The following is a 21,493-nucleotide window of genomic DNA, read 5'->3' as shown; positions in this document are numbered from 1 at the left end:
GCTAGTCAATGTCATGCTATGGTGGAAGCTTACGAAAGGTTAATTTATTTGTTTACGGATGGTAGCTGATGGAAATGGAAAGCCCAATAAGAAATCAATTAAATATATATATATATATATATATGTGTGTGTGTGTGTGTGTGTGTGTGTTTGTATAGAATGACACACAACTACTCATCATCATTGAGATTGAGAGTTACTGTAAGAGAGAATAGGGGGGTCATCATTCTTAGCTGCGTAGCATCAATTTTATACTCACCTCTTTTTTCTTTCTTTTTTTTTTTTTTTTTTTTTTTTTTTTTTTTTGGTTATAAGTTTTTCTAGATTAGACTTTAGGGCTAAAGTTTAAACGGTGTTGTAATCCGCTGTTAATTAATAATCGATCTGTACGGGGGCCAAAATTATAAGCATTAATTGTGAATTATCTTAATTAGGCTTGGCTCTTGTTTTCCACATGGACGGTTCCTTTTTATTGGTCTCTTGTAGCCAATACATGCGGCGTTGCCTAACTGACCTCTAATCAAAATTTGACTTTATTTTTTTGCTCTTCCATTTTTTTTTATTGTAATCTGTTAATTAAATATACGCCGATATTTGATCTTGTGGATCTCTCTTGCTATTAGTTTAAGATTATTGTTAGTATTATGTAAAATTATTTTAAGGGTGAAATTCTATTCGTCAGCTTGGCGAATGGCTTCTGTAGGAAAAGAGGTGGATAATAAACAAACACATGTATATATTTTGGACATGTTTAATTTCCCTCTCAAATCAAGAGCATAATACTAGCAAAAAAAAAAAAAAAAGAGTATAAGTTTAAGAAAGAAACAAAATGATGATTGAATAATTTGTATCATCTCTAGCCAAGAAAGACACGTTACTAGTATTTTTTCTTTTAAAAGAAAAGTTTTGTTTACCAGTAGTCTTTTTTAGTTAATGTTGACTACACATGTTTCAATCAGTGAAAATAACCGGAGTCAATTTTTCTTTTTTCTTTTTTCTTTTAGGGCACGATCATAATAGCCATAAGTGAAAATTGCAAGTGTTTCCGCTAGGGAGTAATATCTAAAGAGATCCAAAGGAGAAAAGTTATAATTTAATCTAGAAATCTTTTAATCATTTAGTTCCTCTTCTCACGTGAAGTATTGCAAAATTGCAAACAGATATGCTAGTATTAACCAATTCGAAGAAGAAACAATTTTCAAAAATTTAGAGCATGATATTAGGTATGCACAACTTAATATCAAGTTTGTAAAAGGAAATAGGCAGTCACTCGAATAATAATTTTACAGCAAATGTTTGTGCATTTTATTTATCGAAAACGGCATCTTTACAATTTTTTCAGCACTTATACGAAATGGATTGGACCTCCTACACCAACAACCGACTCCGCAATAATTAAATTAAAAGAGAAAAAAAAATTGTGATTAACCAAAATAGGAGCCAACCTGTCCTATATATGGTTTAAATAAATAAATAGTGTTCCCTATTTTAATTGTCATTAAGTTATACTAGCTGCGTACGTACTCGCATGTTGAAACGGGTAATAATTTTATATTATACAAAAATTTAATAATTTTTATAGTACAGAATTATTTTTTATGTACATATTTACATATGGATATGTATATATGATATTGTCATAAGTACGTTGTGTACTTGAGTTTTTATCCTTGTTTGTTGTTCTATTTTTTTTAGCTGTAAAAGATAAATTTTGAAAAAATTAGTATTAATAATTGAGGAAATTAGAAATATATTAATTTAAGAGTAGTTATATTGTCTGGTGCTTGGGCGTTTTCTGGATTGCTCTGTTTCTTTTGACTGAGAACTGAAATGATAAAAGGTTGTTAAGATATGTGTCTAGAATTATAAAGATTGTTTTTTATTCGTGAATAATGTAGATTAGTGAATATGTCTTACCTTGTGCCTGATTTTTGTGGGTCTGGTGTTTGTGGGTGAATTGATGTTGGAGTTGATGCTGTTGTTTTTTAGCGAGGGCCGAAATGGTAAAATATTGTTTAGACATATATTTGAAATAATAAATATCATTTTTTATGTGTTGTTGATATAAATTAGTATACATGTTTTACCTTGTTGTTGGTGCTGCGGTGGCTGATATTTGTGGCAATGGCATTGCAGGTTGAGTATTTTCAAATATTTTTGAAACGATTGCAATCATTTGTGCTCCTCTTTGTTGAAAATATATTTGGAAGGTCTTCGTTTGTCCTCTTAACTGAGCAATGACTGGTGGGATTGTAAAGGATCGGTGAAGTCTTCATCGATTGTTGGTGCGGAGCATTATTTTTTGATAAAGGCCTGTGCTGCTCTGCCATATATAGGGATGTCCATGTTTCCAGTGTCATCCTCGATTTGTACGATTAACCTGTACCTGTAATATATATAATGATAGATGATTCATGTAATAAATTATTTATTATAGCTAATGAGGGTAAATACATTTTCGTAATGGCGTATTTGTAATCTTGGTTACTATAGAGATGGCATTGTTTTTATGTGTCTATGACTGTCACACCAATTACCAGTTCCTGCTTGCTTTAGTTGTCGATAACATCTGGGACAAGAGTTGTAATACTAGCCTTAGTCTGTTGAGAACCCAGTTATGGTAGTTTTTACTGTAAATCTTACACCCTACATAGATGAGGAGAAGTCGTTTGTTTGAATAGTGTAGTTGGAGAAAAAGAAGTACGGGGAATATCATGATACTAACCTGATTGCTTTCTTGACTTAATGTTTTAGCTCATTAATTGTTTTTTTATTTTGTGTTTTTTGTTCTTCAATGGATTGTATTGGTGCCACTGATGCTATTGGGAACTCAATTTCTTGACTTTGGTGAGAGAATCTACATATGTAAAATTAACAATAGTTAGAAGAAAAAGTAATAAAAGGTTTTCAGTTTTGAGATTTTGTGGATTATTTTTGTTACCTTGTCTTTAATGTTGTTATTTCTGGTATATCTGGGTCAATGTAAAAAATTGTTGCTGCAGTACTTGAGACATATATATTGCCTAAGATATTTACAATTAATTAATTAATATCTCGGTGTATGTTGGTGCATGTGTTTTATTCTTGTATGTAATTATCCTTATAAATTGCTAAGAAAATACGTACCTAGATATTACTTGACCAATATTGTTGTAAAAATAACTACAACTGGTCCTTTCATTGACTTTAGAACATTTTTATCAAATTGGTCTACCTTATGTCCCCATAAGGTAACTTAAAGTTGTTCATTCTTGTTGGGAAAAAAAAGAAAGTTAAAATAGAAAGTTCTGGACGATGTAAAAATTTTGCGCTTTTATTGAGCATAAATTTTTCTGACATGGTTATGATGAAAGTTATGTGGAGTTTATTTACCTTATGTTTTGTATCATTATAGTGCACCGTGATGTTGGTCTGTTGTTGACATTTGTTTGCTCAATTGTTTGCACTTTTGTCAGGATATCAATGACATCTGTTGGCAAATGAATAGAAAATGTTTAAGAAACCAGGTGAATTGAAAGAGGGAGAAAAAAAATAGCGACACCAACAGAGCAATAAAGCCTGCAATCCATGACGAAAGAAAGTAAAAGATGCAGAGAAGAGAAACACATTAAGGAGCAACAAATAGAGCAATCAAAAGATGAAGAGCATCATGAGAGGACCAAAATAAATAGCAGGGTCTCTGTTTTTTTTTTCCCCATAGTTTTTTTGTATGAAACGGTAAGAACATGATAGAAAAGCTAAAGCTCAGCAATGGAAAAAGAAAGTTAACATGCTTATAAATAGTTTTTGAATGAAACAGTCAATACAAAGAAGGCAAAAGGTATGCAATAAGTCAAAATAACAAAAGGAGAATTTACCAAAAAATCTAACTAAAAAACAATAGATAAAATTTGAATCCAAATAAGGAAAACACATTCACAGCAATCTTGAGACAAATTACACCAAAATCAACACATCAAAATGAATTATGATCATCATTGCCACGTTAAAAAAAAAAAAAAAAAACTTACCAAAAGTAAGATAAGTAAAGGTACATATATACACATGACTAAGAAACAAATCAGCAAGTCAACACATAAATATCATGTACTAAGCAAATACAAAGTAAAACAAAGACATATACTAAAACACAAACGACAAACATTAATACCACCACAACAAACCAATACATCCAATATCATCACCATAAATTATAAAGTTATGGATAAGGATTGTTAACAGTACCTATAACGTTATAAATATTGCTTTAAGTCTGAAATAGCAGTCAACCAAACGTGAACAGAAGGAGTAAAAGACACAGAGATAAAATGATCAAGCAGTAAATGATGGACGATGAAACAGAGCAATAAATGATGGAAGGTGAGATAGGGGAGCAAAAACGAGAAATGCAACCAAAAGAAACAGGGATATGCATGATAAATCCATGTGCAGCCACATTCTTAAATACAGAGATAGAGAACAGATGTATAGCCTTTAACAACATCACACGTAAGAGCACAAAGCAGTTGACAAAAGATGAGAGACTAAAATTCCCTAATTAAATAATAAAAACTATGCATTACTTACAATAAGGAAAAAGGGAAAAAGGGCAAAAAATGAATAAAACATAAATATAACAATCACTCCAAAAAAAGGACAACAGAAAAGAAAAAGAGCTAAAAGTCAGAATATATTTTTTGTCTAAAATTTTCACTCATCCTAGACAATGGAAGATTCATTTAATACCTCTGCAGCAAAATGAGCATAGATCATCAACGTGGCAGGACAAATCAGCACTGTAGACTCCATAGATCACCGACTCAATAAATACGGGAAAAGAAGATGAAGATCAGCCAAAGACAACATGGAACCATAACGATAAAAACTCCTCTATGAACAAAAGGACCAATCAAGGACAAAACGGAACGATTGCGAAGGAATTTTTGAAAACCCACATATGAGGCACAAAAGCAAACAACGGGAAAAAGCATGGAAAAAGGCATTAAAACCAGGTGCAAAAAAAGGCCAAACATGCAGTCCCCCAAGAACAGACAAAAATACAGACTAAAATCACGAATCAAACGAACATGGAGGCAAGCGAGGAAAACCGAAGAGACATGCACCAAAACCCAGATGAAATTTTAGTAAACATTAAAAAATCTAAACAGATGAGGCACAAAAACAAACAACGGGGAAATGCATGGAAAAAGAGATTAAAACCTAAGGCAAAAAAAAGCTAGAACATTGATGAGTGAGTTTTACTCGCTCATTTAGTATCATTTTACACTTAATATCTAATTAGTTTTTGAGGTTTTTATTAGTTTTTACGTGTGTTTTTGTTCTTTGTTTGAAGGTTAGTTAAAAGTCTATGATTTGAAAGGTTTTAGACAACTTGTGGTGGAAAAAAAGACAGCAAACACAATGTTTAGGCGCCAATTTGTAGCATTTTGACACTGAGTTTTACGGAACCAGTACATGTGGACAGAATGAGTAGCGTTTTGATGCCCATGACAGCGCCGCAGCACTCTAAAAAGTGACGATTGGTGCTGATTTTTGCACAGCCAGCGCCCCAGCGCTAGGAACTCTATGCCGCGGCGTTACGACGCGAAAAAAATACGCGTTTTGAATGCCAATCGTGAGAAAACTTACCCATTTTTACCATAATGCTTCAAAACATATAAATAGATGATTCTAGGGCAATTAAAAGGGACTTTTAGACTGGAGAGTGACGGTTGACTTTTGACAGGAGATTCAAGAAGAGAAAGGAGAATTGAGTACGGAGAAGAACAACGGCTAAAATTCTGGAGATGGAGACGCTTCAATTCAACTCCAAACTAGTTCTTTCCTTTCCTTTCCAATGATTAAAACTTTGTTTAGAAATTTATTTTGTTTAGAGATGAACTAATTTCTTTTTCTAGGGCTATCATGTAGCCGGATTATGAATGTTCAGATTCTCAATCTTCTTTTTAAGTAATTGATGTTTATTCCATATATGCTGAGTATTTTAATTTATTCTTAATGCTTGTGATTGTTTGGCCAACTATTACATGATTTTGTATTTGATTTGAGACTAAGAGGTGATAATTAAATAAGCTCTTAATTGAAAAACCATGAGTTGTTCATATGATAGAGATATCTATGATGCTTGTGCAGTTCTTTTGAATTTCTTGCACTTAATGATTTTTAACAGATTTAGAAGTCTGACAGAGATGTAGATTTTACATGTTGGATTAATATTATTGTTGCTTGAGAAGAATAATAATTGTTTTAGAGAAATTGATATCAGTATCGGATTGAATGTTAATTTTCTTGAATTATGGGAATTTGAACATGATTAATTTTGGTGAAATCAAAAACCCTAGAGTCTTAATCTATTGAATTTTATTCACTTGCTTAGCATTGTTTAATTTATTTAATTGTTTTAGTTTTGCTTTACTTAATTTTATAAACTCTCTTTTCATTTATTCAAATAAAATTGGGGTTAATATAATTTTAGAAATTAGTAAACAACAATCCTTGTATGACGATACTCTTATTCACTATTATATTACTTGATTGCGATAGCGTATACTTGTGTTACGATTTTTCACAACAAGTTTTTAGCGCCATTGCCGGGGATTATTTTTTATTTTATTTTATTTTTTTGCTAATATCGATACTAAATAACTCTAATTTTACTTTAGATTTTATTTTGTTATTTATTTTCTTGTTCTTGTTTTGTGCTCTACAGGAATTTACTCTACGTGCATACGAATGTTTGGGAGCAGTATTCTACTTCCTCTTGATTCAGAAATTGAGCATACTTGTCCAAGAAATAGAAAAGAGAAGAGAGAAACTGTCATTCAGTCGCAAAGAACTATGGCTGATCTTGAAGGGGTAATAAACGAGAACAACAACAACATACCATTGAACAATCCACCGGTGGTCAATCAGCCAATGGCTTTGCGAGATTATGCATTGCCACCAACTGGTGTTCAATCAGTGATCAGGAGGCCTGCTATTCAGGCGAATAAGTTTGAATTAAAGCCGGTGATGTTGCAGATGATTCAAGCGATCTAATTTAATGGATTACTGAATGAAGATCCTAATGCTCACATCGTAAATTTTCTGGAGATTTGCGATACCGTCAAATACAATGGAGTTAATGATGAAGCTCTTCGCCTTCGTTTGTTTCCTTTCTCTTTGAGAGATAAAGCAAAAAGGTGGTTGAACTCACTGCCGCCAAATTCAATCACTAGTTAGGAAGACTTAGTTCAGAAGTTCCTTTCTAAGTTTTTCCCACCGGCTAAGACAGCGAAGATGCGCATCGAGATCAACAATTTTGCTCAAAATGAAGGTGAAACTCTATATGAAGCATGAGAGAGATACAAGGAGTTATTGAGAAGATATCCTCATCATGGTCTACCTAAATGGATACAAGTCCATAATTTCTACAATGGGTTGAGCAGCACTACAAGAACTCTGATTGATGCATCTGCAGGAGGAGCTTTAATGAAAAAAACTGAAGATGAAGCATATGAGTTGCTAGAAGATATGGCAACCAATAATTACTAGTGGCCAAGTGAAATAAGCATACCAAAGAAGATAGCCAGAGTACATGAGATAGATGCCATCATTAAACTCACGGCCCAAATTGCTTCTCTTTCCAAACAATTGCAAAATAATCATCTGACAGCTAATGTTATTCAAGCATTATCTCCAGTATGTGAATTTTGTAATAGGCCTCATCAAGGTTCTGAATGTCAAGCTGACAACCCTTTTGCACAGCTACAAATGGAGCAGGCTCAATATCTGGAAAATTTAAATAGGCAACAGAACAATCCTTACTCCAACAGGTTTAATCAATGATGGCGTAATCACCCGAACTTGTCTTGGAGAAACACTCAAAATGTGTTGCAGCTCGAACAGAGCAACCTACCACAAGAGGAGAAGGTGAATTTGGAAGATGTAATGGCTCAATTGGCTACCTCTCACACACAATTTATAAATGAAACCAGGAAAATTTTCCATAATCAATCGGCTCAGATCAGAAGCTTGGAGGTGCAAATTGGTCAATTGGCTAACATGCTAAATGATCATCAACAAGGTAATTTGCCAAGTACAATGGTGGTGAATCCAATAGAGCAATGCAATGCCATTACTTTGATAAGCGGGAAAGAATTAAATACACTCCCATAGCTTAAGAAGTCTAGCAAAAGTAGTGAAGAAGCTTCGTCACCCAAAGATACTCAATCTTTAGAGAATAGTGGTGAAATTCCTACGGGTCAACAACCTTTGTCGGTGGAGCCATCACGAAGGATCCGTTTCCTTAACGCCTTTGGAAGAGTAAGCTTGATAAACAATTTTCAAAGTTTCTGGACATCTTTAAGAAATTGCACATAAGCATCCCATTCACCAAAGCTCTTGAACAAATGCCGAGCTATGTGAAGTTTATGAAAGACATCCTGTCAAACAAGAGGAAACTTGAGGATTATGAAACAGTTGCACTTACTGAAGAGTGTAGTGCCATCTTGCAAAGGAAGTTGTCTCAGAAGCTTAAAGACTCGGGGAGTTTAACAATCCCTTGTTCTATTGGAAATTCTATTTTTGAAAAGACATTATGCGATTTAGGTGCAAGCATTAACTTAATGCCTTTGTCAATTTTCAAGAAACTTGGGCTAGGAGAAGCAATACCAACTACGGTCTCATTATAATTGGCCAATCGCTCCATCAAACACCCGAGAGGAATTATTGAAGATGTACTCGTCAAGGTTGATAAGCTTATATTTCCGGCCGATTTTATTGTCTTGGATATAGAAGAAGACGAGGAAATTCCCATTATACTTGGGAGACCATTTTTGACAACCGGTCGGGCTCTCATTGATGTGCAAAAGGGTGAACTTTGCCTAAGAGTACAAGAGGAGGAGGTGATTTTCAATGTATTTAATGCTCCCAAATACCCACAAGCGAGTGATAGTTTTATTCGAATTGAAACAATTAACACCTCGGTCACTGAGCATCTTAGCCAATGATTAGTGCATGAAAATGCACCCTGAATACTGCTTTTGATTTATATAATATTAAAATATTTAAGCTTTAATACAACAATTCCATTATTTTTATTCATAATATTTTTAATTGGAATTTGTCTAGTTTTTGCTTAATTATTTACAGATAAAAAGCAGTGTAAAAAGCTACACAAAAATAAGCCATGAAAGCCATATTTTTAACCATCCGGAGCCAAGCCTCTCAGTCGAGCCGCACAAGCCACTAGAGAGAGAGCCGAGTAGCTGAACCGGTCAAGTCGCATCAGTCCTCGTGGGTCCCAGCTCTTCCACGCCTCTCGACTCTTCCTTGTGCGCATCCCCAGCACGCCCATTCCTCAGCGAGTGCGTTCCTTCCACGGAGCCATCACTGCGCGTCCAATAATTCTGAAGCATGGGTCCCGCGTGTCAGCGTGCCAGCCCTTCGTCCATCCTGCGCGCCCCTACTGTCCCCGCGACAGCCTTCTGCCAGCATACGACAGTGCCCTTCCTCCACTCCGAGCGCGACACGTGGCGCGTTTTCTCCTCACTGCCAATCAAGCTTCGACACGTGTCCCTCCTATGCTGAATCCGAATTCCTTCCCTAAAAATCAGAGTAAATTACCAGATTTCTTCCCCAAATCAAATATATGATTTCTCCTAATTTATGTGTAATTTTATTTTGTTTCTTTTTTTTTGTAATTTTCTAGTTTTACTATTTATTTTCTTATTTGACAGGCAACTTCTGAACACTATAAATAGAGGGGTTGGCCTAAGGTTTTAAAAAGTTTTGAATATTCAGTTTTCTGTCGTCTTGCTGTCACTCTCATATTTTCTCTCTAGAACTTGTGAGAATGTTTTGCAAGTTAGGCTAGAGTTCTTTTGGTGAGGTTAGAGATGAACTTTTGTGAGTGACCCAATTCGGGTTTTTGATTCATTGTGCTGTAAACTTCAACATCCGAATGAATTAAATCTCATCTATTTTTCTTTTACTTTTCAAAATATTGTGTGCCAAATTTTATATAAGTTCAGTCACGCTTTTCTTATATAATTATGTCATGCATTATTTTATTATTCAATTTATTTTACAAATTATCTTTTACTGCAATATTGTCAAATTGATATATTGTCGATTTTGGATAACTTGTAATAATAATATTTTCGGAGTCATAGAGATTTGATTTATTCGGTCCTTTTATTTTGTGAATCAAAACTTGAATTGGTGAACGAAGCATTAGGGATTCTCGACACCTTACCGTTTTTGTTATTAAATTTCTTCCACACAAATCTTATCTACTTTTTATTTGCAACAAAAATCTCAAAAACTATTCTTTTTCTTTAATTCACTTTTCTCTAACGCTCTTATTCTGTTAGTCATTCTTGTTATTTTGTTATCTCTCTGTGGATACGATTGCCCTTCTGTGCTACAATTAACCGCTTATGAACATTACTTTTGGGCGTTAATCAAATTTTGGTGCCGTTGCCGGGGAGGTACTACTAGCAAGACTGATCAGTAGATTTTTGAGCCAAAAAGATAAGTATACATTTTTTTTAATTCTTATTTCCTTTGCAATTAAGCTGTGTTAGTTTCTTATTTTTAGTTATTAATCTGTGTCTAACCTTTAGTTCACGTTCTGTAGTAGATTAGTAGTTTAATTTGTTTTAACCTTTTTGTTTCATTTTTTTTCTTTCTCCTTGTCATTTCTTATTTCAAAAAAGAAAAAAAAAAAGAGTTGCTGCAAATCTCTTCTTTTCGTACGTGTCTTTAAGTTTGCAACAAAAAAAAAGAAAAAATAAACTTTTATTTTCTGTATTCCTTTCTTTCTTACCTTTCACGTTCTTATTTGCTCTCTTCGGGAGTTGTTTATTGTTTTCTCAAATAAAAAATGTCATTTTTTTTAGTATTTATTTTTAGTTGTGTTTTCCGTTTGTTTATGTGTTCATCTTTTTAGCATTTGTTACCTAATAAACTTTTATTTTCTGTATTCCTTTCTTTCTTACCTTTCACGTTCTTCTTTGCTCTCTTCGGGAGTTGTTTATTGTTTTCTCAAATAAAAAATGTCATTTTTTTTAGTATTTGTTTTTAGTTGTGTTTTCCGTTTGTTTATGTGTTCATCTTTTTAGCATTTGTTACCCTTTTTTTTTGTAGTTATATTGCTTATAAAAAAAAATCTCACACTTTTAGGATTTGTTTTTATTGTTAATTTTATTTCTCTTTTTAGTTTTAAAATTGATTGTGAATTGATTTTGTAATCTTTTACTTTTGATAAGTTAGGATTTTATTTTGTTTCTCTATTTGTATATTTTAATTGCTGATTGTTATATTGTTGCCTAATTTAATTTTTTCTTTTATAGTTTTCATTCTTAGGATTACAATTTAGATTGTAATTAATTGACTAATTTAGATTCCTAATCTAGGAATTTCATAATTTAGTAGATTTAGGCTTTTGACTTTAGGGATAGTTTCCATTAATTAGATTACATTTCATAATTTACTCAATAAAATATAATAATTAATTTTGAGAATAATTATGTGGTTACATGGAAAGTATAATCTGAGGGAGTTCTATCTAGAAAAGTTGGTACTTAAGTGGGCCTCGCCCTACCAATCTTTCCTGGGAACGTTGCTCTGTCTAGGAGACTATTCATGGAGCCAAGAGCTATAGTCTTTCCTGAGAGTACTCTCGGTGGTTACGATTTAAGTTGCTATATAATTATTTTCTTTTGTTTTGATTAAAAATTAACACAAAAAAAACAAAAAAAAATTAAAAAAACTGCTTTGGGTGAATGCATCGGTACAGAGACGAGCTAGGGAGATTCGCTCAACGTCCAAACCTAGAAACCCCTAGTGAAATTCTATCCGACTCGTCTCCTACGCCTCCATCTTCACACTCATCGTTGGAATTCGCATTTGAAAATCTATTCGCAATGGCACAACACGAGGAAGTTCAGCAGAGGACGTTGCAAGATTACCTGCACTCAACGCGTACGGCTACCCCATCTTGCATCATGTTCCCACCGAATGCACCACCTACGGATTTCAAGCCGGGCATGATTGCACTTCTCCCAACCTTTCACAGGTTAGAGAACGAGAACCCCTATGTACACATCCGGGAGTTTGAAGAGGTGCTGGCCACCTTTCACAGCCGTGCTGAGGCCGCAAACACCGTCAGCTTGAAGTTTTTCCCTTTCTCTCTTAAGGACAAGGCCAAAAGCTGGCTGTATTCTATTAGGCCCAAGTCTATTGGTACGTGGGAAGAAATGACGATGACATTTTTCAACAAGTATTTCCCACACCATAAGACTAATAATTTGAAACGACAGATCTTGAATTTCGCTCAGAAAGAAAACAAAACTCTCTATCAAGCTTGGGAGCGTTTTAAGGATCTGTTAAATCTGTGTCCCCACCATGGATATGAAAGTTGGTGTCTCGTAAGCTATTTCTATGATGGACTCACAATCCGAGAGCGCCAATTTGTTGAGATGATGTGCAATGAGGATTTTCTCCAAAAGGATCCTGACGAAGCTATCGAGTACCTGAATGAGTTAGCTGAGAAAGCTCATACTTGGACTGGACCGAGTGCTACTGAGAGCACCAGTAGGTCCCGACCAGTTGGAGTTTATCAATTAAGGGAAGATGACAGCCTCAAGGCCCAAGTTGAAGCTTTGACGAGGCAAATTGAGGCCCTTAAAAGTAAAGATAGTAAAGGACCCCACATGGTGGCAAGGACAGAGGCACATGAGCTCTGTTTCGTTTATGGTGGAATGGGCCATCTGGCTCAAGATTGTCTCACTTTTGGTGAAATGAAAGGGGTATACGAGGAGCAGTGCAATGTATTGGGCACATACAATAAGCCTTATGGACCTTTCTCAAACACATATAATGATAGCTGGAAACACCACCCAAACTTCAGTTTGAGAGATCCAACCCAACAAGCACAATCATCTAGAGGGCAATGGAAATCAGAGCAACAATCTCAACCACCAAGGACATATTTTACGCCTCAGAATAACATGCAGCCAAAAGGGAATTCTCTAGAGGATACCCAAAAAGCTTTTATGGATGCGCAAAATAAGACGAATCAAAAAGCTGATTCAATGCTCACACAGCTGGTGGAAGAGAACAAGGAAATAAAAAGTCATATCACAAAGCTGACAGAAGCTTTAACCGTTCAGGGGCAAGATAGATTTCCATCACAAGCCCAATCCAATTTGAGAGGACAACACATGGCTCAAACTTCCAACTCTGAAGGTCAAAATATTAAGGAAGTTAACGCCATCTCTACACGAAGTGCTACGAATTTTGACACGCCATCAACAAGTACGACCACTTCGAGTAATGAAGAATCGGCTCAGGAGAAAGAAGAGCCAACTAAAATTCCGGTAAAGGTGTCTTTTCCCCGAGCTCTCTGACCTGTTAGGAAAGTGCCGGAAAATCAAAGTGAGATCCTGGAGCACTTGACACAATTGAAGATCAATCTTCCCTTACTACACGTGATCAAGCAAGTGCCGGCCTACGCCAAGGTTATCAAGGATCTGTGCACCATAAAGAGAAAGCACCATGTCAAGAAGACTGCATTCTTGATGGAACAAGTGAGCGCGGTGATTGAGCAGAAAACACCGCCAAAGTATAAGGATCCAGGTTGTCCTACCATTTCTTGCCAGATCGGGACACATGAATTCAGTCAAGCGTTACTAGACCTAGGATCGAGAGTGAACCTCATGCCTTATTCGGTCTACTCGTAATTGGGTCTTGGAGAGGTTAAGCCCACATTTATGGTTATGCAACTGGCCGATAGATCCATTAAGAGACCACAGGGAATAGTCGAAGACGTTCTGTTACAAATCGACAAGTTTTATTACCCCGTCGACTTTCTTGTCTTGGATACACAATCCGTGGTGAATATGGAGTCATCCATTCCCATCATTCTAGGAAGACCTTTCCTTGCCACAACAAACGCACTTATCAATTGTAGGAATGGTCTTATGAAGATATCTTTCAGGAATATGACCCTTGAGGTGAATATTTTTCATATTCAAAAGCAGCCACGTGATGACGACGAGTGTCACCAAACATTTATGATCGACACACTTGTCGAGGAGGAGGTTTTGCCGCAAAGCAACTCTGAAGATCTTGAAAACCTCCTCCAAAATTCTGAAGCTAAGAGTTCTGATCCTTGTGAGGTGGCTACCATTTCTACCATTTTTAAAGAATCACAAGACAGAGGAACCAAGTTTGGGCCACCATGTTTTCAGGAGCTCCCAATAGAAGGAGAAAAACTAAAATCATCCACCGAGGATGCTCCAAAAGTCAAGCTAGCCCAACCACCTGAGGGCTTAAAAGATGCATTCTTGGGAGATAAAGACACATTCCTAATCATCATCTCATCTAAACTCGATCCATTGCAAGAACACCGATTGATCGACATACTAAAAGAGCGCAATTCTAGGATTAAGGTAAAAATGAAAGCGGCTCATGATAAGCAGATCCTAAGAAAGAATTTCGAGCCGAATCAATGGGTTCATCTCTATGATTCCCGTTTGCATCTCCACCCCGGTAAGTTGAAGTCGCGGTGGACTAGCCCGTTCATAGTAAAACGTATTTTTCCCAATGGTGCTGTCGAGGTTGAGGACCTGACTGATGGGATAATCTTCAAAGTAAATGGCTAGCGTCTGAAAAATTACTTAGAGCGGGTGAACCAGGTTGAAGAGATCACTCTCGATGACCCCGTTTACCAGTCCTAAGTAGTTTGCTCACATCTCCTGTATCATATTTTCATTTTCTATTTTCTTCGTTTCTTTTTACATTTTTTTATGTGTGTGTTTTTGGAGAATCATATCAGGAAGCTCAAGCTGTGCTCATATGTGGAGTGCTCATTATCCAGGTGTCTTCTTTCTCTATATTTCCATAATTTTTTTTGACACTGAGGACACTGTCTGATTTTGGTTGAGAGTGGTGAGCATATTCATGCGTAAGAGCGATTTTTGTCATGTTGATATTTGGGTTAAAATTTTTGCAAAGTTGTCTGAGTATGATTCAAAATGATTGGTTTGGGTTGATTTTTGCTGTCTTGGTTACTAAGAAATGACTTCCAGAGTTTCTTTTTGCACGTGCTAAACCTTGTGGTAAGATGAATGTTAATGCACGTCAGCTGAGAAAATTCCTGAGTTTAAGTGCTTGATTTTTGGTGAGTCAAGAGAGTAGAGAAAACAACTTTTAAACTTTCATTGATCTTTTGAGCTGGTAAAATCACTATTAGAACATCATTACATGGTTAGTGGTATGCTTGGTGCATATGCTTGAGGGATGGATTTTGGGTTAGATAGGAATGATCTTATGTAATAGAGCCTCATTTCTTATTTTTCAAAAAAAAAAAAAACTGAGCAAGAGCAACATTTCACAGATCCTGTAGTTTGGTGTTAATCACATTCGATGCTATATAGATGTTTGTTAAAAGAACACCTTTCTACATTCACTTAAGGTTGTCTCTTGCCAAAAAAACAAAAAAACAAAAAAAAAGTAATTTTCCTATGCATTTTTTTTGGCTCTTTGATCATTTCTGTAAATTCCTGTTTGACCCGAATGAAATCCCAAAAGCTGGTTTGTGGTAAGAATGGTGGAATGTTCTAGTAGTTGATTAACCCATCTTTTGGTCAATGTTCGTTTGACTGTTTGTCCTAAATTTGACCTTCCTCACGCTGAGCGTTGATTGTTGTGCTTCCAACTCCATGAAAGAAAACCTTTACACTCAAATATTTCTGACACCCATGAGATCAATGGAGTTGAGACTTTTACTTGGTGAATTTTTCAAAGCTATATGTGTTATGGTCAGTGGTAAGAAGGTTATGGTTTGGAGCACACACACACAACTCTGGAGTTATGACTGAAATAATCTTGATAGTATCTTTTGACTTCTTACTGATAGTTTGTTTGAAATACCAAGGTGACTAAACTAGTTGAGACTCAGATTTTCTTTGTGACATGATTTCTCTTGCGCTTGGATTGCTAGAGACTAGCAATAAGCTGGTTGGGGGTTGTGATTAGTGCATGAAAATGCACCCTGAATACTGTTTTTGATTTATATAATATTAAAATATTTAATCTTTAATTAAACAATTCCATTATTTTTATTCAAAATATTTTTAATTGGAATTTGTCTAGTTTTTGCTTAATTATTTACAGATAAAAAGCAGTGTAAAAAGCCATACAAAAATAAGCCATGAAAGCCATATTTTCAACCATCCGAAGCCAAGCCTCTCAGCCGAGCCGCACAAGCCATCAGAGAGAGAGCCGAGTAGCTGAGCCGGCCAAGTCGCATCAGTCCTCGTGGGTCCCAGCTCTTCCACGCTCCCTGACTTTTCCTTGCGTGCGTCCTCAGCACGCCCATTCCTCAGCGAGCGCGTTCCTTCCATGGAGCCATCACCGCGCGTCCAACAATTCTGAAGCATGGGTCCCGCGTGTCAGCGTGCCAGCCCTCCGTCCATCCTGCGTGTGCCAGCTGTCCCCGCGACAGCCATCTGCCAGCACACGACAGCGCCCTTCCTCCACTCCGAGCGTGACACGTGGCGCGTTTTTTCCTTACTGCCAATCAAGCTTCGACACGTGTCCCTCCTATGCTGAATCCGAATTCATTCCCCAAAAATCAGAGCAAATTACCAGATTTCTTTCCCAAATTAAATATATGATTTCTCCTAATTTATGTGTAATTTTATTTTGTTTCCTTTTCTTTTGTAATTTTCTAATTTTACTATTTATTTCCTTATTTGACAGGCAACCTCTGAACACAATAAATAGAGGGGTTGGCTTAAGGTTTTAAAAAGCTTTGAATATTCAGTTTTCTGTCGTTTTGCTGTCACTCTCATATTTTCTCTCTAGAACTTGTGAGAATGTTTTGCAAGCTAGGCTAGAGTTCTTTTGGTGAGGTTAAGATGAACTTTTGTGAGTGACCCAATTCGGATTTTTGATTCATTGTGTTGTAAATTTCAACATCCGAATGAATTAAATCTCATATATTTTTCTTTTACTTTTCAAAATATTGTGTGCCAATTTTTATATAAGTTCAGTCACACTTTTCTTATGTAATTCTGTCATGCATTGTTTTATTATTCAAATTATTTTACAAATTGTCTTTTACTGTAATATTGTCAAATTGATATATTGTCGATTTTGGTTAACTTGTAATAATAATATTTTCAGAGTCAACATAGAGATTTAATTTATTCGGCTCTTTTATTTTGTGAATCAAAACTTGATTGGTGAACGAAGCATTAGGGATTCTCGACACCTTACCATTTTTGTTATTAAATTTCTTCCACACAAATCTTCTCTACTTTTTATTTGCAACAAAAATCTCAAAAACTCTTCTTTTTCTTTAATTCACTTTTCTCTAACGCTCTTATTCTGTTAGTCATTCTTGTTATTTTGTTATCTCTCTGTGGATACGACCGCCCTTCTGTGCTACAATTGACCGCTTGTGAACATCACTTTTGGGCGTTAATCAACCGACTTCAAGAGCCTTTGGAAGCTTGTCTAATTTATCCGGAAACTATTACAATAAAAGATCATGAAGCTATGGAGTTTGTGCACTAGATGGATTCTTTCCGACCTAACAATCAGAGGTACTTTGAAGCTTTGGGACGAGGCCCATCACGCCCTCTTCCATCAATTGAGAAACCACAGATGCTTAATGAGATGGATGAGTTTCGTAATGATGCATATGAGAAAGCCAAGATTTACAAGGAGTGAACTAAGGTTTGGCATGATAAGCACATCTCAAGAAAAGAGTTCAAGCCGGGCCAATAAGTGTTGCTCTATAATTCAAGGCTGCGCTTATTTCTGGGAAAGCTCAAGTCCAGATGGTCTGGGCCATTTACCGTGGTGAGAGTATTTCCCTACGGAGCAGTTGAAGTCACTCATGATGCAAGGGAACATTCAAGGTTAACGGACAACGTTTGAAGCCATCTATTAATGGTGGCTTTAATCAAAAGAAGACCACCATTCTCCTGAACTCACCATAAAAAGCAAGACGTCAGGCTGATGACGTTAAACCAAGTGCTTCTGGGGAGGCAACCCGAGCCTTCTAAAATCTTTTCTCTTATTTCATGGATTTATTTATTTTATTTACAGTTGACTCATTGTGTTTTAAATTGATTGATAGCTTAGTAAACAAGTTTGGGGGTTGCTCTAAGGATTTGTAATTGAAATGAAGCTCAAGCAGGCATGAAAGCACGGATTTGGCAGCGACAGTAGAGTTTTGGCACTCATCTGAGCGCTTTGGTGAAATAGAGCCTTTTCGGGCAAAAGTGGCAGAGCACATAGTGTTTTGGCACTACCATAGAGCGCCTTGGCGCTGCCTCCGTAAAAAAAAAAAGAAAAAAAACCCTTGCAAGTTCCGCACCTCCTCTTGCACCCAATGAAGACACTGACTGACAACTACTCAGGCAAGTCTTCTACACTCTATTGTTTTACATTTCCATTAAGAACAATGCCATTTTTAAGTTTGGGGGAGTTAACTATCTTATTTTATGTTATTTTATTCAGTTTATTAAAAAAAAACTTGAGCTTTGGTTCGGTTTGTTTCGCCCCTGGCCGATGATGAGATAACGATTGAACTTAACTATGGCTTCTGGGAGACAATGAATAATTTGATTGTTTATGTGCTTGACTTGTTTGTTGGTTTTGCTCTACTTATGATTTCCTTATATTATTGCGCACATAACTAAGAGCACTTAGCCATTTTGTGAACTTAGAGAAAGTTTATGTGAATTTTGTGTTTCTTAAGATCTCACCGGACTCTAGAACTTGTTTGATTATCACTCGAGGTGAAATCCCAGGCAATTTATCACTAAGAAAATGATTTAGGGTATTTTTAGATCGTTTGAGCCATTTGAGCTTACCATGTTATAATAATATCCCTAGTCACCTCTTTGAGCCTGATTAAACTTTTCTTTGTGATCCACATTATTAGCTTAGCCTTTAAATAAATCCTATCATTCACCCTTTCCCTTAAGCTTGTTGATTATTCTAGGATGCACGTTGAGTTGTGCTTAGAATTGGGAGGTGTATTGATATTTTCTATAATTTGTTTGATGTCTCCAATGAAATTCTGTATTTCTCGTATTTATAAAAAAAAAAAAAAGAAAAAAAAATTCCAAAAAAAAATTCAAAAAAAAAGAGAAAGAGAGAGAAAGAAATAAAGAGTTGAGACAAGAATGTTGATGGCAAATGGCGGATGTATTGGGATAGTGAGTTAGAAGTTATACAAGAGGATCCTAGAGTAATTGATGAGTTTAGGGAATTTAGAGCCTCATTGATATCCTTTTATCCTACCTTAATCCCTAGCCATTCAATTCAAGCTTAATAAAGTCTTATTGATCATTGGTGGTTTGTTGACCGACATTAGTAGAGAGTGATAAGAAAAGCAAGCCTATGGAGTTCAAAAAATTCTCTTCACTCAGAGATCTACCTTGATTCACTTAATTGCATAAACCCATCTGAGTTGCATTTGGGTATGTGTAATTGATAATTCACACACAAACATAAGGAGTCTTAGGTGGGGGTGAGATTAGCATTCGAGTTGAAATTCTAAACTTTCAAAAAGTCTAAAGTCTTTCTTGAGCTATAACTTATGTGAGATCTCTGAGGCATTTTTTGTGAAACAACGCCTGATCAATAGTCAAGCAAGATTTCATTTATTTATGTTTCGTATTACTCGTGTTTTTACTTTTTGTTTTTTTTAGTTTTCTTTCTTTCATTTTTGTTTTGCTCAAGGACTAGCAAAATATTAAGTCTAGAGATATTTGATGAGTGAGTTTTACTCACTCATTTAGTATCATTTTACACTTAATATCTAGTTGGTTTTCGTTAGTTTTTATGTGTGTTTTTGTTCTTTGTTTGAAGGTTAGGTGAAAGTCTATGATTTGGAAGGTTTTAGACAACTTGTGGTGGAAAAAAGGACAGCAAACACAACGTTTAGGCGCCAATTTGTAGCGTTTTGGCACTGAGTTTTATAGAACCAGTACATGTGGACATAATAAGTAGCGTTTTAGTGCCCATGACAGCGCCGCAGTGCTCTAAAACTGACGATTGGCGCTAATTTTTGCACAGCTAGTGCCCCAGCACTAGGAACTCAACGCCGCGGCGCTACGACGCGAGAAAAGACGCGTTTTGAAGGCCAATCATGAGAAAACTTACTCATTTTTATCCTAATGCTTCAAAACATATAAATATATAATTTTAGGGCAATTAAAAGGGACTTTTGGACTGGAGAGTGACAGCTGACTTTTGAGAGCAGATTCAAGAAGAGAAAGGAGAATTGAGTACGGAGAAGAACAACGGCTAAAATTTCAGAGACGGAGACGCTTCAATTCAACTCCAAACTAGTTCTTTCCTTTCTTTTCCAATGATTAAAACTTTGTTTAGAAATTTATTTTGTTTAGAGATGAACTAATTTCTTTTTCTAGGGCTACGATGTAACCGGATTATGAATGTTCAGATTCTCAATCTTCTTTTTAAGTAATTGATGTTTAATCCATATATGCTGAGTATTTCAATTTATTCTTAATGCTTGTGATTATTTGGCCAACTATTACATGATTTTGTATTTGATTTGAGACTGAAAGGTGATGATTAAATAAGCTCTAAATTGAAATACCATGAGTTGTTCATAGGATAGAGATATCTATGATGCTTGTGCAGTTCTTTTAAATTTCTTGCACTTAATGATATTTAACAAGTTTAGAAGTCTGACAGAGATGTGGATTTTACTTGTTGGATTAATATTATTGTTGCTTGAGAAAGAATAATAACTATTTTAGAGAAATTGATGTCAGTATAGGATTGAATGTTAATTTTCTTGAATTATGGAAATTTGAACATGATTAATTTTGGTGAAATCGAAAACCCTAGAGTCTTAATCTATTGAATTTTATTCACTTGCTTAGCATTGTTTAATTTATTTAATTGTTTTAGTTTTACTTTACTTAATTTTATAAACTCTCTTTTCAATTATTCAAATAAAATCGGGGTTAATATAATTTCGGTAATTAGTAAACAACAATCCTTGTGGGACGATACTCTTATTTACTATTATATTACTTGATTGCGATAGCGAAAATTCACTTGTTTTCATCAGTTTCGGAGGAAAAAAATCGGAGAACTATGACTGAAAACGACCATAACTTTTTATTTAGATATCGTTACTGGGCCTATAATATACCAAATCGAAGCTCTTTTCGAACTCAACAATCATGGCAGGGCATATCCCGCCAACCCAATTTTTCGGCCCAAAATTCACTTGTGTTCAGATTAGCCCCGGGACAGCCCCGAGGCAGCCCCGGTATAGCCCCAGGACAGCCCCCGGACAGCCCCGGTACAGCCCCGGGTCAGCCCCGGGATAGCCCCGGGACAGCCCCGGGACAACCTCGGGGCAGCCCCCGTACAGCCCCGGTACAGCCCCAGGACAGCCTCGGATCAGCCCCGGGACAGCCCCGAGCCAGCCCCGGGAGAGCCC

At 35.9% G+C, this 21,493-nt stretch overlaps 1 protein-coding gene and 2 non-coding genes across 3 annotated transcripts; 1 reads left to right on the top strand and 2 right to left on the bottom strand.

The window, feature by feature from the left end:
* Nucleotides 1–7,278: 7,278 nt before the first annotated feature.
* Nucleotides 7,279–7,382, bottom strand: LOC112091259. Its single transcript, XR_002902060.1, has one exon. It is a non-coding gene; the product is annotated as a small nucleolar RNA R71 (small nucleolar RNA).
* Nucleotides 7,383–11,768: 4,386 nt separating this feature from the next.
* On the top strand, nt 11,769–13,727 carry LOC112091256. The gene is made up of 2 exons (XM_024164414.1): nt 11,769–13,364; nt 13,455–13,727. Exons 1-2 carry the CDS (start codon nt 11,769–11,771, stop codon nt 13,725–13,727), a joined length of 1,869 nt encoding a protein of 622 aa, XP_024020182.1.
* On the bottom strand, nt 12,291–12,397 carry LOC112091260. Its single transcript, XR_002902061.1, has one exon. It is a non-coding gene; the product is annotated as a small nucleolar RNA R71 (small nucleolar RNA).
* Nucleotides 13,728–21,493: the final 7,766 nt, after the last annotated feature.

The sequence above is a fragment of the Morus notabilis genome, unplaced genomic scaffold (assembly GCF_000414095.1).
Source record: "Morus notabilis unplaced genomic scaffold, ASM41409v2 Scaffold523, whole genome shotgun sequence".
Taxonomy (NCBI): Eukaryota; Viridiplantae; Streptophyta; class Magnoliopsida; order Rosales; family Moraceae; genus Morus; species Morus notabilis.
This window is presented reverse-complemented; position numbering and strand designations above follow the sequence as displayed.